General features: G+C 48.5%; 1 protein-coding gene across 1 annotated transcript in view; it reads right to left on the reverse strand.

Annotated features, from left to right (window-relative positions):
* The window catches only part of MYH9 (myosin heavy chain 9), an 889,869-nt gene that overhangs the window by 49,964 nt on the left and 825,210 nt on the right, over positions 1–14,695 (reverse strand). The window contains 1 exon segment of the mRNA XM_063940322.1: positions 4,172–4,300. Coding sequence (XP_063796392.1) covers positions 4,172–4,300 — 129 coding nt within the window.

Here is a 14,695-nt window from a genome sequence, read left to right on the forward strand (position 1 = left end):
AGGATGGGCGCCCTATGGAACCCAGTGTGCCTCGCGGAAAGATATTTAACCATGGTAAGTCCACCATAAATCTCCTTTTCTGCAGTGGGGTACACTGTGTTCCACAGGGAATACATCGGGTATGTCCAAAAGCAGTTCCTCATGGGAGGGGACACAATGTAGCAGGTACAAGAACCCGGCGTCCAAAAGAAGCATCCTGGGAGGTGGAAGTATCAAAGGCATAAAACCTAATGAACGTGTTCACTGAGGACCACGTAGCCGCCTTGCACAATTGTTCAAGGGTCGCACCACAGCGGGTCACCCAAGAAGGTTTAACAGAATGAGCCTTAATAGCAGCAGGAGCCAGGAGCCCAGCCTGCGCATAAGCTTGTGCAATCACCATTCTAATCCATCTAGCAAAGGTTTTTTTATTCGCAGGCCGGCCACGTTTGTGAAAACCAAAAAAAGTACAAAAAGGGAATCTGACCTCCTGATAGAGGCAGTTTTTTCCACGTATATATGGAGAGCCCGTACCATATCCAAAGACCGCTCTTTGGAGGACAAGGCAGAAGAGATGAAGGCCAAAACCACAATCTCTTGGTTAAGGTGAAAAGATGATACCACCTTAAGCAAATAACCTGGGCGAGTTCGAAGAAGTGCCTGGTCACGATGAAATATCAGAAAGGGTGGAAGGCAGGACAATGCGCCTAAGTCCGAAACCCTTCTAACAGAGGCAATAGCCAGTAAAAAGTGGACCTTGGCTGTGAGCTATTAAAAGGTCCACTGTCTCAAGTGGTTCAAATGGAGACTCTTGCATGGCATTCAGGACAACAGACAAGATACCATGGAGCCACAGGAGGGACAGAGAGGCTGAATCCGCATTACACCCTGAGTGAATGTATGAATGTCAGGAATAGACGCAATTTTCCGCTAAAACCACACCAACAAGGCAGATATGTGAACCTTGAGGGAGGCCAGACGAAGTCCTAAATCCAGGCCTTGTTGCAAAAAAACCAGAAGTCTGGAAGTAAATCGATGGGGGGGGGGGGGGACGATTCTTGAAGGATACGGCGTAACCTCGAGTGACGACTTCCCTTACACAGGCATCGGAAGTGGTCTTCAACCACTCCTGGGCAAAACCTAGAAGTCAGCCCCCCACCGGGAGACCCGCGCCGTCATGTGGCAGGCTTGTCAGTTTTGGAAGCAGGCTGATGGGCAGCCCAGGCTCGCTTCGGTCTGGGCTTGGCTGGTCTGGAAGCACGAGCTTGCTTTGGGTACGCCTGACCTTTTGCTTAACCTGGAGGACGAAAGGGCCAAGGGAAAGTACTTTTAGCCTTATGCGTGGAAGGAGCCATACTAGGTAGGCAAGCTGTTTTAGCAGTAGCCAGTTCAGCTACAATCTTATTGGAGGTCTTCTCCAAAGAGAATGTCTCCCTTGAAAGGAAGCACGTCTAGGGTTTTCTTGGAATCCATATCCACCGACCAGAATCTCAACCAAAGGATATGTCTGGCCAAGGCAGACGTAGAAGCAGCCTTGGCCGCCAGCACCCCGGCCTCCTTAAGGTACAGAGAAGCCGTGGCAATATATGAGACACATTGTCGAGCATGCTCAGATGCATTGGAAGGCAGTTCCGCCTCTAGCTCCTGTGCCCACGCCTCAACAGCTTCAGCAGCCCAAGTTGCTGCAATGGTTGGCCTATGCACAGCCCCCATTAGGGTGTAAATCGCTTTCAAACAACCCTCCACACGTCTATCCGTCAGTTCCTTCAGAGAGGTGACAGTAGTTAATGGCAGAGCAGAGGAAACTACCATGCGTGCCGCATGAGATTTTACAGGCGGAGGCGTTTCCCAATTTTTACATAGCTCTGCAGAGAGGATAGCGAGCCAACAGTCTCTTATGCGGTGTGAATTTCGTTCCAAGGATTCTCCCAAGATTCCTGACGTATATCAGCCAGGTGTTGAGAATGAGGTAAAACTTGTTTAACCACCTTCTTGCGTTTAAATCAGTCCGGATTTTTAGAGACAGCCGCAGGCTCAGGTTCATCAGAGACCTGAAGAATGAGCCTGATAGCCTCAATCAAATCAGGGACATCCACCACTGACTTCCCTTACCCCGCAAAAGCATCTGAGTCAGTGTCTGTGGGGTCGGTATATGAACCATCCTCCTCAGAGGATGTGTCCGGGATAGCAGTGGATTGTGAGGAGGTAATGGCCCTTTTAGAAGACGACTTAGTCTTAGGTGGGCGAGAGTGAGATTTAGTCAGTGACCGGTGCAATTGCTGTAACAGAGTGGAGATTTGATCTGCCGATGGCGGATTAATTGCAGGGACCATAAACTGCTGCATTCGCACAGGTGGTCCCACAGGGGGCGCTAGTTTAGTTACAAGCGTGTTTAACAGCGTGGAAAAGGTAGCTTAAGGTGGGTCATTTGTTGCCCCCGGTGCTAAAGACCCACTGAGGGGTAAGGAACCCCTGAACTATCTGCTGCCAAATTTTCCTCCAAAATGTCCACTGCATCACCACCACGCAATGTGGGAGAAGCCCCGGCTCCGTTGCCTCGTGTAGCTGACAGAATAAGGAGCACAATATTGGGCAACCTGGTACAATTCTTAGCAGCGATATACCTAGCAAGAACTCGCGGTGTAGTGTGCCTGACTTATGTGTCCAGCACAAACTGGGAAATCAAGAGATATATGGCGACTATAAATCAAAGAAAAATACACAGCAAGTATATCTTGTGAAATACCTATATTATTTAGAAAACCTGACACTTAGCCCCTCGGGTTACAGAATATGGGAGTAGCACACTGAATGAAATACCCGATATGGCAGCCACGCAGCAGCTACATGCACACACACACATAGTCACAAATGTACCATGCAGAAATTATACACCATAAAACTGCACTGGACTAGCAATACTCAGTATAGCTATATATGTAAACAGTAGATCTAACAAAGCACAGTAGATACTGGATGTATATCACAGGGCGTTTGTACCACACAGCCCTGACTGTATGCACCCTTTCTTACCTAACACTGTCCCTTGACAGGTAGAATACTTGTGTCCTGTAAAATGTACAGCGCTGGCGAGCAGGAGGATTTGCCCCAGCAGTCCCAGGAACAGCGCAGCTCCGTTGTGATGGCAGCTGACAGGGAATGAGGGAGAGATATGCAGCTCCAGGGCAGGAGCATTTACTGAAATGGCGCCCTGGGGCTGGGGGAAGGGCTACAGGTTAGGCCTTATCTCCCTGCTGGCTTCCCCACCGGGTGTGCGGCTTGATTAAAAGGGGGTTTTTATGAGAGAAATCCCCCCACCTGTGCCCTGTGTCCCAGTGACTAGAGGAGCGGCTGCCCTTTACAGTGCCCACGGCCGCGCCGGATAGCAGTTAACAGCGGGCCAAAGAGACCCCTCACCTCCCCTTGTACCTGCGGCCACGCGATTCTGGAGGGCAGTGGCGGGTGTGTGTGACTAACCAGAAGGACACCGGAACCTCCGCTGTAGTTACCATGCAACCTGGGCACGGGAGTATACAGCGCCGCTGGGGGAGTGATGGAGCTGCAGCAAAGGATGTCTTATGTGACATGCATAAAAGCTGCAGCCCTTCAAGTCTTCAAAAGTTATTTTTTTCTTCTGATTAAACTATAATATGGGCTGCAATGGCAGCCCCCCTGTTGATTGTCTGCTTACTGCATGGCACCAACTTACAAACTGAGCTCCTGTGCATGGAGGCGGGGTTATAGAGGAGGCGGCACTGTGCATCTTGGGAACAGTCAAAGCTTTGAGCCTGTTGGTGCCTCGGATCAAGATCCTACTCTACACCTCCGATGTTAATCCTTGCGGAGCCCAGTGTACCCTGCAGCAGAAATAACTATTTTCTATGCTTACAAGCAGTAAGAATAATTGCCATTTCGATTTATGGGTTTGCATAACTCAGCTCTGCTTTTATTAATACTAAGACCCATGTTGCATGTTTGCAACATACAGGTAAGTGGCAAGAAAAGTTACTATTACCATCTTGATCTTTAATTGTGGAGCTGCTTCAATGATACAGTTTTAGGTTAAAAAATAAAATAAAAGAATAAATAAAAAAAAGGAACTGAGGGCTAATCACTTTTATATTAACAATTTCTGCTAATTTGCAAATCATTGGTGTTGCTTGAATACTTATGCAAATTGTTTACATTTTACCTCTTGCATATGGATCATCTCTGCTTCCATACTCTTGACTTTCTTCTCATTTTCTTTGGATTGGCTCAAAATTTCATCCCTGGATCCCCTGGTATCCTCCAGCTCTCTCTGGTAATCCTTCATCTGCGCCTGTAATAATAATAATAATAATAATAATAATAATAATGAAAGGTTGGAGTTGTCAACATGCAGCTTCAGTATGGAATCTCCAAAACCATTGAATCTATATGTCTGATGCATACTTGCCTACTTTTCCGAAACAGCTGGAAGGCTCCCGAAAATCGTGTGGCACTCACATTCCCCCGGAAGGGCATGCAAGTCTCCCGAAGCCGCCTCAATACCCCCCCCCCCAGCAACCCACACCGCCCTCAGCTGACCTGCAATGTGGGCGGCATGGGGAGGCAGAGGGCCAAATTTGGCACTTACCCTCTATTTTGTGCCAGTAATTGTCATTGAATGGCAAGGGGGAGTGCACGCTATGATTGTACGTCCACGCCCCCGTTCCACCCACCCATGATGAGGTCACGCCCCTGTTTGACCTGCCAGGCTGCACCCTACTGCATGGGGCAGCCAGAATATCATTAAGTGTGGTCGGATGACTCCAAAATTTTTACTGCAGCCACACATCACTAGCTAAACATCTGATACTTAAAGCAATAACTAATTATATAAGTAGGAAAAAGCATTGGTACTTGCATTATTTTAGAAGATTGTGTTTGTAAAATGGATGCCAAAAAAAGATCCACATTCAGATGAACTAAGGTTCCATCGAAGGACTTCTTAAAGGCTTTTATGGTACACAGTAACCCTATCAATGGGTACTTTATGCAACTTTTTATATGAATAAATTGCAAGCACTAGGAGGAGCGGTTCTCTCTTTTGATGATATTAAAGATCTAGTGATGAGTATTTGACACTCCGGGCACAAGTGTGTGGAGGAGTTTAGTGAACAGTGATATTATCGTCTGCACAAATCCATACATTGGCTAAAAAGGCAATCCCCCAGGGTAAAGGAAAGTAACCTTTCAAGACCCATATCTCGCCTAACTTAGGCGAGCACAGGGAATAATCCAAAAAGAAAACAGCTTGAAAGACAGACATTAAGATCATTTTGTGGACTTTTGTATTTTTTCTTTATATACTGTATACAGGGTATCATTAAGAACAGGGCACGGTGACCATCCTATTGTTATCTCGAGTCAACAGATGTGTCCTCATGCATGTTTGCTGCAGTCGCAACAAACAGCTCCTCTTGGCAAGCCAGGTCCTGTGAGACTCGTAGCATTGGGTGTGTTTTTTGGCTGAAAATTAGTCTTACTTGTAATGCAATGCGACGAGGCTGCACCAGAAGAGCATGATTAATTTTATATGCGGCACTTCTCTGCGTGTTACTGAGCCTCTAAATCTACATATGAAATGCTACAATGCAGCACCAGTGGCTTTTCCATGCCACATTCCGTTGTGCTAAACAGAAACTCGATCACACACAAGTGCATATATACAAGTGCACAGCAAATTAATGAGCATAGTCTCCTGGTGCATTCTAGTCACACAGCATTGCGGCTAAGAAACATTTTCGTAAAAAAAAAAAAAAAAAAAAAAAGCCCGATGCTAGCAGAGTTGCACAGGACGTGGTAGTTCTCTCAAAATAGGCATCTCTTGCCAAGCAAGGCATCTCCCGCCCTCTTGTTGTGTACCATGTATCCCAGACTCCATTTTGAATCTGTACAAACCAGTGGTCAAGTACTTTAACTATTAGTTTAGTGCACTCATGAGGAATTATTAATGTAACAGAGTACATTTAATTGGTTATAGTGAAATATGTTGAAACAATAAAGACAGCCATTTAAGTGGAATTGAAATAAGAAAAAACAAAAAAGTGATTCAAATAAGGTTAGGGAATATTTAAATTTAAAGGTTAACCCTAATGTATCATGTTGGGGAAAAAAAAACACTGGATTTTAATACCTACCGGTAAATCCTTTTCTCCTAGTCCGTAGAGGATGCTGGGGTCCACTTCAGTACCATGGGGGTATAGACGGTTCCGCAGGAGCCATGGGCACTTTAAGACTTTTTCAGCGTGTGAACTGGCTCCTCCCTCTATGCCCCTCCTCCAGACCCCAGTATAGGAACTGTGCCCAGGGAGACGGACATTTTGAGGAAAGGATTTACTTTAGTTAATGGCGAGATTCATACCAGCTCACACTTCAACCATGCTGCACACATGGCATTCAACAAAATACATGCCAACGGGCATGAACATTACAGCAACCGTGCTGAAAACATCTAACAAAACAACTGCAGGTAAAGTACGCACTGGGCTGGGTGCCCAGCATCCTCTACGGACTAGGAGAAAATAAGATTTTACTTACCGATAAATCTATTTCTCGTAGTCCGTAGTGGATGCTGGGACTCCGTCAGGACCATGGGGATTAGCGGCTCCGCAGGAGACAGGGCACAAAAATAAAAGCTTTAGGACTAGGTGGTGTGCACTGGCTCCTCCCCCTATGACCCTCCTCCAAGCCTCAGTTAGGATACTGTGCCCGGACGAGCGTACACAATAAGGAAGGATTTTGAATCCCGGGTAAGACTCATACCAGCCACACCAATCACACCGTACAACTTGTGATCTGAACGCAGTTAACAGTATGACAAACGTAGGAGCCTCTGAACAGACGGCTCACAACAATAACAACCCGATATTTTTGTAACAATAACTATGTACAAGTATTGCAGACAATCCGCACTTGGGATGGGCGCCCAGCATCCACTACGGACTACGAGAAATAGATTTATCGGTAAGTAAAATCTTATTTTCTCTGACGTCCTAGTGGATGCTGGGACTCCGTCAGGACCATGGGGATTATACCAAAGCTCCCAAACGGGCGGGAGAGTGCGGATGACTCTGCAGCACCGAATGAGAGAACTCCAGGTCCTCTTTAGCCAGGGTATCAAATTTGTAGAATTTTACAAACGTGTTCTCCCCCGACCACGTAGCTGCTCGGCAGAGTTGTAATGCCGAGACCCCTCGGGCAGCCGCCCAAGATGAGCCCACCTTCCTTGTGGAATGGGCCTTGATAGATTTAGGCTGTGGCAGGCCTGCCACAGAATGTGCAAGTTGAATTGTGCTACAAATCCAACGAGCAATCGTCTGCTTAGAAGCAGGAGCACCCAGCTTGTTGGGTGCATACAGTATAAACAGCGAGTCAGATTTTCTGACTCCAGCCGTCCTTGAAATATATATTTTCAATGCCCTGACAACGTCCAGCAACTTGGAATCCTCCAAATCGCTAGTAGCCGCAGGCACCACAATAGGCTGGTTCAGGTGAAACGCTGAAACCACCTTAGGCAGAAACTGAGGACGCGTCCGCAGTTCTGCCCTGTCCGAATGGAAAATCAGATATGGGCTTTTATACGATAAAGCCGCCAATTCTGACACTCTCCTGGCTGAAGCCAGGGCCAGTAGCATGGTTACTTTCCATGTAAGATATTTCAAATCCACCGATTTGAGTGGCTCAAACCAATGGGATTTGAGAAAATCCAAAACTACATTAAGATCCCACGGAGCCACTGGGGGCACAACCGGGGGCTGTATATGTAGTACTCCTTTTACAAAAGTCTGGACTTCAGGAACTGAAGCCAATTCTTTCTGGAAGAAAATCGACAGGGCCGAAATTTGAACCTTAATGGACCCTAATTTGAGGCCCATAGACAATCCTGTTTGCAGGAAATGTAGGAATCGACCCAGTTGAAATTCCTCCGTCGGGGCCTTCCTGGCCTCACACCACGCAACATATTTTCTCCAAATGCAGTGATAATGTTGTGCAGTCACCTCCTTCCTGGCTTTTACCAGGGTAGGGATGACCTCTTCCGGAATGCCTTTTTCCCTTAGAATTCGGCGTTCAACCGCCATGCCGTCAAACGCAGCCGCGGTAAGTCTTGGAATAGACACGGTCCCTGCTGAAGCAGGTCCCGTCTTAGAGGTAGAGGCCACGGATCTTCCGTGAGCATCTCCTGAAGTTCCGGGTACCAAGTTCTTCTTGGCCAATCCGGAGCCACGAGTATCGTTCTTACTCCCTTTTGCCGTATAATTCTCAGTACTTTTGGTATGAGAGGCAGAGGAGGAAACACATACACTGACTGGAACACCCACGGTGTTACCAGAGCGTCCACAGCTATTGCCTGAGGGTCTCTTGACCTGGCGCAATACCTGTCCAGTTTTTTGTTGAGGCGGGACGTCATCATATCCACCTTTGGTTTTTCCCAACGGTTCACAATCATGTGGAAGACTTCTGGATGAAGTCCCCACTCTCCCGGGTGTAGATCGTGTCTGCTGAGGAAGTCCGCTTCCCAGTTGTCCACTCCCGGAATGAACACTGCTGACAGTGCTATCACATGATCTTCCGCCCAGCGAAGAATCCTTGCAGCTTCTGCCATTGCCCTCCTGCTTCTTGTGCCGCCCTGTCTGTTTACGTGGGCGACTGCCGTGATGTTGTCCGACTGGATCAACACCGGCTGACCCTGAAGCAGGGGTTTTGCCAGGCTTAGAGCATTGTAAATCGCTCTTAGCTCCAGTATATTTATGTGAAGAGACATCTCCAGGCTTGACCACACTCCCTGGAAGTTTCTTCCCTGTGTGACCGCTCCCCAGCCTCTCAGACTGGCATCCGTGGTCACCAGGACCCAGTCCTGTATGCCGAATCTGCGGCCCTCTAACAGATGAGCACTCTGCAACCACCACAGAAGAGACACCCTTGTCCGTGGAGACAAAGTTATCCGCTGATGCATCTGCAGATGCGATCCGGACCATTTGTCCAGCAGATCCCACTGAAAAGTTTGTGCGTGGAATCTGCCGAATGGAATCGCTTCGTAAGAAGCCACCATTTTTCCCAGGACTCTCGTGCATTGATGCACAGACACTTTTCCTGGTTTTAGGAGGTTCCTGACAAGTTCGGATAACTCCCTGGCTTTCTCCTCCGGAAGAAACACCTTTTTCTGAACCGTGTCCAGAATCATTCCCAGGAACAGCAGACGTGTCGTCGGGGTCAATTGAGATTTTGGAAAATTCAGAATCCACCCGTGCTGTTGCAGCACTACTTGGGTTAGTGCTACTACGTCCCCCAGCTGTTCTCTGGACCTTGCCCTTATCAGGAGATCGTCCAAGTAAGGGATAATTAATACGCCTTTTCTTCGCAGAAGAAACATCATTTCGGCCATTACCTTGGTAAAGACCCGAGGTGCCGTGGACAATCCAAACGGCAGCGTCTGAAACTGATAATGACAGTTTTGCGCCACGAACCTGAGGTACCCTTGATGTGAAGGGCAAATTGGGACATGCAGGTAAGCATCCTTGATGTCCAGGGACACCATAAAGTCCCCTACTTCCAGATTCGCTATCACTGCTCTGAGTGACTCCATCTTGAACTTGAATTTTTGTATGTACAGGTTCAAAGATTTCAGATTTAGAATAGGTCTTACCGAGCCGTCCGGCTTCGGTACCACAAATAGTGTGGAATAATACCCCTTTCCCTGTTGTAGGAGGGGTACCTTGACTATCACCTGCTGAGAATACAGCTTGTGAATGGCTTCCAATACCGTCGCCCTGTCTGAGGGAGACGTTGGCAGAGCAGACTTTAGGAACCCGCGAGGGGGAGACATCTCGAATTCCAACCTGTAACCCTGAGATACTACCTGCAGGATCCAGGGGTCCACCTGTGAGTGAGCCCACTGTGCGCTGAAATTCTTGAGTCGACCCCCCACCGCCCCTGAGTCCGCTTGTAAAGCCCCAACGTCATGCTGGGGGCTTTGCAGAAGCCGGGGAGGGCTTCTGCTCCTGGGAGGGAGCTGCTTGGTGCACTCTCTTACCCTTTCCTTTGCCTCGGGGCAGATATGACTGTCCTTTTGCCCGCTTGTTCTTATAGGAACGAAAGGACTGCGGCTGAAAAGACGGTGTCTTTTTCTGTTGGGAGGGGACCCGAGGTAAAAAGGTGGATTTCCCGGCTGTTGCCGTGGCCACCAAATCCGTGTGTCGACCGACTGAGGTAAAGGGCGTTTTACAGCCCCTGACTGTGTCTGAGACGCCTGGACAGGTACTAACTGGTTTGCCGGCCGTCTCATGTCGTCAACTGATTTTTGTAACGTGCTGACATTATCACGTAATCCCATAAACAAAGCCATCCATTCCGGTGTCGACTCCCTAGGGGGTGACATCACCATTACCGGCAATTGCTCCGCCTCCACACCAACATCGTCCTCATACATGTCGACACACACGTACCGACACACAGCAGACACACAGGGAATGCTCTTATCGAAGACAGGACCCCACTAGCCCTTTGGGGAGACAGAGGGAGAGTTTGCCAGCACACACCCAAGCGCTATAAATATATAGGAACAACCCTACAGAAGTGTTGTTTCCTTTATAGCAGCTTAATATATCAATATCGCCAAAAAAGTGCCCCCCCTCTCTGTTTTTTTACCCTGTTTCTGTAGTGCAGTGCAGGGGAGAGTCCTGGGAGCCTTCCTCGCAGCGGAGCTGTGCAGGAAAATGGCGCTGTGTGCTGAGGAGATAGGCCCCGCCCCCTATTTCGGCGGGCTCTTCTCCCGGTGTTTGTGAGACCTGGCAGGGGTTAAATACATCCATATAGCCCCAGGGGCTATATGTGATGTATTTTTAGCCAGAACAAGGTATTATCATTGCTGCCCAGGGCGCGCCCCCCCAGCGCCCTGCAGCCTCAGTGACACGCTGGTGTGAAGTGTGCTGACAACAATGGCGCACAGCTGCAGTGCTGTGCGCTACCTCATGAAGACTGAAAAGTCTTCTGCCGCCGGTTTCTGGACCTCTTCACTTTTCGGCATCTGCAAGGGGGTCGGCGGCGCGGCTCCGGGACCGGACTCCATGGCTGGGCCTGTGTTCGATCCCTCTGGAGCTAATGGTGTCCAGTAGCCTAAGAAGCCAATCCATCCTGCACGCAGGTGAGTTCACTTCTTCTCCCCTAAGTCCCTCGTTGCAGTGAGCCTGTTGCCAGCAGGACTCACTGAAAATAAAAAACCTAATAACTTTTTCTAAGCAGCTCTTTAGGAGAGCCACCTAGATTGCACCCTGCTCGGACGGGCACAAAAACCTAACTGAGGCTTGGAGGAGGGTCATAAGGGGAGGAGCCAGTGCACACCACCTAGTCCTAAAGCTTTTATTTTTGTGCCCTGTCTCCTGCGGAGCCGTTAATCCCCATGGTCCTGACGGAGTCCCAGCATCCACTAGGACGTCAGAGAAAAGGATTTACCGGTATGTATTAAAATCCTGTTTTCTCATACATCCTAGAGGATGCTGGTGTCCACTTCAGTACCATGGGGTTATACCAAAGCTCCAGTACGGGCGGGAGAGTGCGGATGACCCTGCAGCACCGATTGACCAAACAGTAGGTCCTCATCGGCCAAGGTGTCAAACTTGTAAAACTTAGCAAACGTGTTTGCCCCTGACCAAGTAGCTGCTCAGCAAAGTTGTAATGCAGAGACCCCCCCGGGCAGCCGCCCAGGATGAGCCCACCTTTCTAGTAGAATGGGCAGTCACCGAATTCGGTATCGGCAATCCTGCTGTAGAATGAACGTGCTGAATCGTACCTCTGATCCAGCGCGCAATAGTCTGCTTAGAAGCAGGACACCCAATCTTGTTGGGAGCATACAGGACAAACAGCGCCTCTGTTTTCCTTATCCGAGCCGTTCTTGCGACATAGATTCTCAAAGCCCTGACCACATCCAGAGACTTTGAAGCAGCGAAGGTGTCAGTAGCCACTGGCACCACAATAGGTTGGTTTATATGGAAAGAAGAAACCACCTTTGGAAGAAATTGTTGACGAGTTCTTAACTCAGCCCCATCTTCATGGAAAACCAAGTAAGGGCTCTTGTGAGACAAAGCCCCTAACTCAGACACCCTTCTTGCGGATGCCAAGGCCAACAGCATGACAACTTTCCAAGTGAGAAATTTCAACTCTATCTCCTGGAGAGGTTCAAACCAATCCGATTGAAGGAATCGCAACACCAAGTTAAGATCCCATGGTGCCACAGGAGGCACAAATGGAGGTTGGATGTGTAGCACCCATTTCACAAATGTCTAAACTTCTGGAAGGGAGGCCAATTGTTTCTGAAAGAAAACGGACAAAGCTGAAACCTGGACCATGATTGAACCCAATCGTAAGCCCGCATCCACACCCGCCTGGAGAAAATGGAGAAAACGTCCTAACTGAAATTCTTCCGTTGGAGCCTTCTTGGTTTCACACCAAGACACATTTTCTCCAAATACGGTGGTAATGTTTAGACGTTACTCCTTTCCTGGCCTAAATAAGAGTGGGAATGACTTCTTTGGGAATACCCTTTCGGGCTAAGATCCGGCGCTCAACAGCCATGCCGTCAAACGTAGCCGCGGTAAGTCTTGATACACGCACGGCCCTTGCTGTAGCAGGTCCTCGCGAAGAGGATCTTCTATTATCAACTCTTGAAGATCTGGATACCAAGACCTCCTTGGCCAGTCTGGGGCAATAAGGATCGCCGAACTCCTGTTCTCCTTATGATTTTGAGTACTTTTGGTAACAGTGGAAGTGGAGGGAAGACATATACCGACCGGAACACCCCTTGGGTCACTAGTGCATCCACTGCTATTGCTTGAGGGTCTCTCGACCTGGAACAATATCTCTGAAGCTTCTTGTTGAGACGAGATGCCATCATGTCTACTTGAGGAACTCCCCAAAGACCTGTCACCTATACGAAGACTTCTTGGTGGGGGCCCCATTCTCCTGGATGGAGATCATGTCTGCTGAGGAAGTCTGCTTCCTAGTTGTCCACTCCCGGAATGAAAATTCCCGACAGAGCTTTTGCATGTCTTTCTGTCCAGCGGAGGATCTTTGTCACCTCTGCCATTGCTGCTCTGCTTTTCGTTCCGTCCTGACGGTTTATGTACACGATTGCGGTTACATTGTCCGACTGGATCTGTACGGGTTGATCTTGAAGAAGATGTACCGCTTATAGAAGGCCGTTGTAAATGGCTCTCAACTCCAGAACGTTTATGTGAAGACAAGTTTATTGACTTGACTATCTTCCTTGGAAGCTCTCCCCGTGTGACCGCTCCCCAACCTCGGAGACTTGCATCCGTGGTCACCAGGATCCAGTCTTGAATCCCGAACCTGCGTCCCTCTAGGAGGTGAGAACTGTGTAGCCACCACAGGAGCGAAATTCTGGTTTTGGATGACCGGATTATCCTCTGATGCATGTGTAGATGCGATCAGGACCACTTGTCCAATAGGTCCCACTGGAATACTCTGGCATGGAATCGGCCAAACTGTATGGCCTCGTAGGCCGCTACCATCTTTCCCAACAACAGAATACATTGATGAATCGACACTCTTGTTGGTTTCAGAAGTTGTTTGACCATTCTCTGAATTTCCAGAGCATTCTCTACTGGAAGAAATACCCTCTGTAGTTCTGTGTCCAGTATCATCCCGAGGAAGGACAATCTTGTCGTCGGTTCCAATTGTGACTTCGGAAAATTTAGGATCCAACCATGATGTTGGAGTATTGTCAGGGAGAGTGTAATGTTCTGCACCAACTTTTCCCTGGACCTCGCTTTTATCAGGAGATCGTCCAGGTAAGGAATTATAGACTCCTTGCTGTCTAAGGAGGACCATCATCTCCGCCATCACCTTGGTGAACACCCCCGGTGCCGTGGAGAGTCCGAATGACAACGTCTGAAACTGGTAAAGGCAATCCTGTACTGCGAATCTCAGATAAGCTTGATGCAGAGGATAAATGGGAACATGTAAGTATGCATCTTTTATGTCCACCGACACCATGAATTCCCCCTCCTCCAGACTGAAAATCACTGCCCTCAGAGATTCCATCTTGAACTTGAACCTTTGTAGGTAGAGATTCAGATTTTTCAGGTTTAGAATCGGTCTGACCGAGCCATACGGCTTCGGAACTACAAATAGGCTTGAATAAAATCCTTCTCCTTGTTGTAACAAATGAACCAGGACAATGACTTGATCCTGACAATTTTTGTATTGCTGCTTGCTACCACTTCCCTGTCCGGGACAGAAGCTGGTAAGGCCGATTTGAAAAAGAGGCATGGGGGAACGTCTTGAAACTCCATTTTGTACCCTTGGGACACTATTTGTACGACCCACGGGTCCAGGCCAGATTGAACCCAGAAGTGACTGAAGAGTTTCAGACGTGCTCCCACCTGAGCGGACTCACGCAAGGGAGCCCCAGCGTCATGCTGCAGGTATGACAGAAGCAGAGGTTGATTTCTGCTCCTGTGATCCCGGAGACACTGTGGGCTTTTTTCCTTTTCCCCTTTCTCTACCTGCAAAGAAAGGGGAACCTTTACCCTTTTTGTATCTATTGGGCCGAAAGGACAGCATCTGAGAGTGGTGTCTTTTTTGCCGGCGCAGGAGCATTAGGCAAGAATGTCGACTTACCTGCGGTAGCCGCAGAAACAAGGCCTCACCTTTGTACGGGAGAGCCTCCATATTC

The sequence above is a fragment of the Pseudophryne corroboree genome, chromosome 9, assembly GCF_028390025.1.
Source record: "Pseudophryne corroboree isolate aPseCor3 chromosome 9, aPseCor3.hap2, whole genome shotgun sequence".
Lineage (NCBI taxonomy): Eukaryota > Metazoa > Chordata > Amphibia > Anura > Myobatrachidae > Pseudophryne > Pseudophryne corroboree.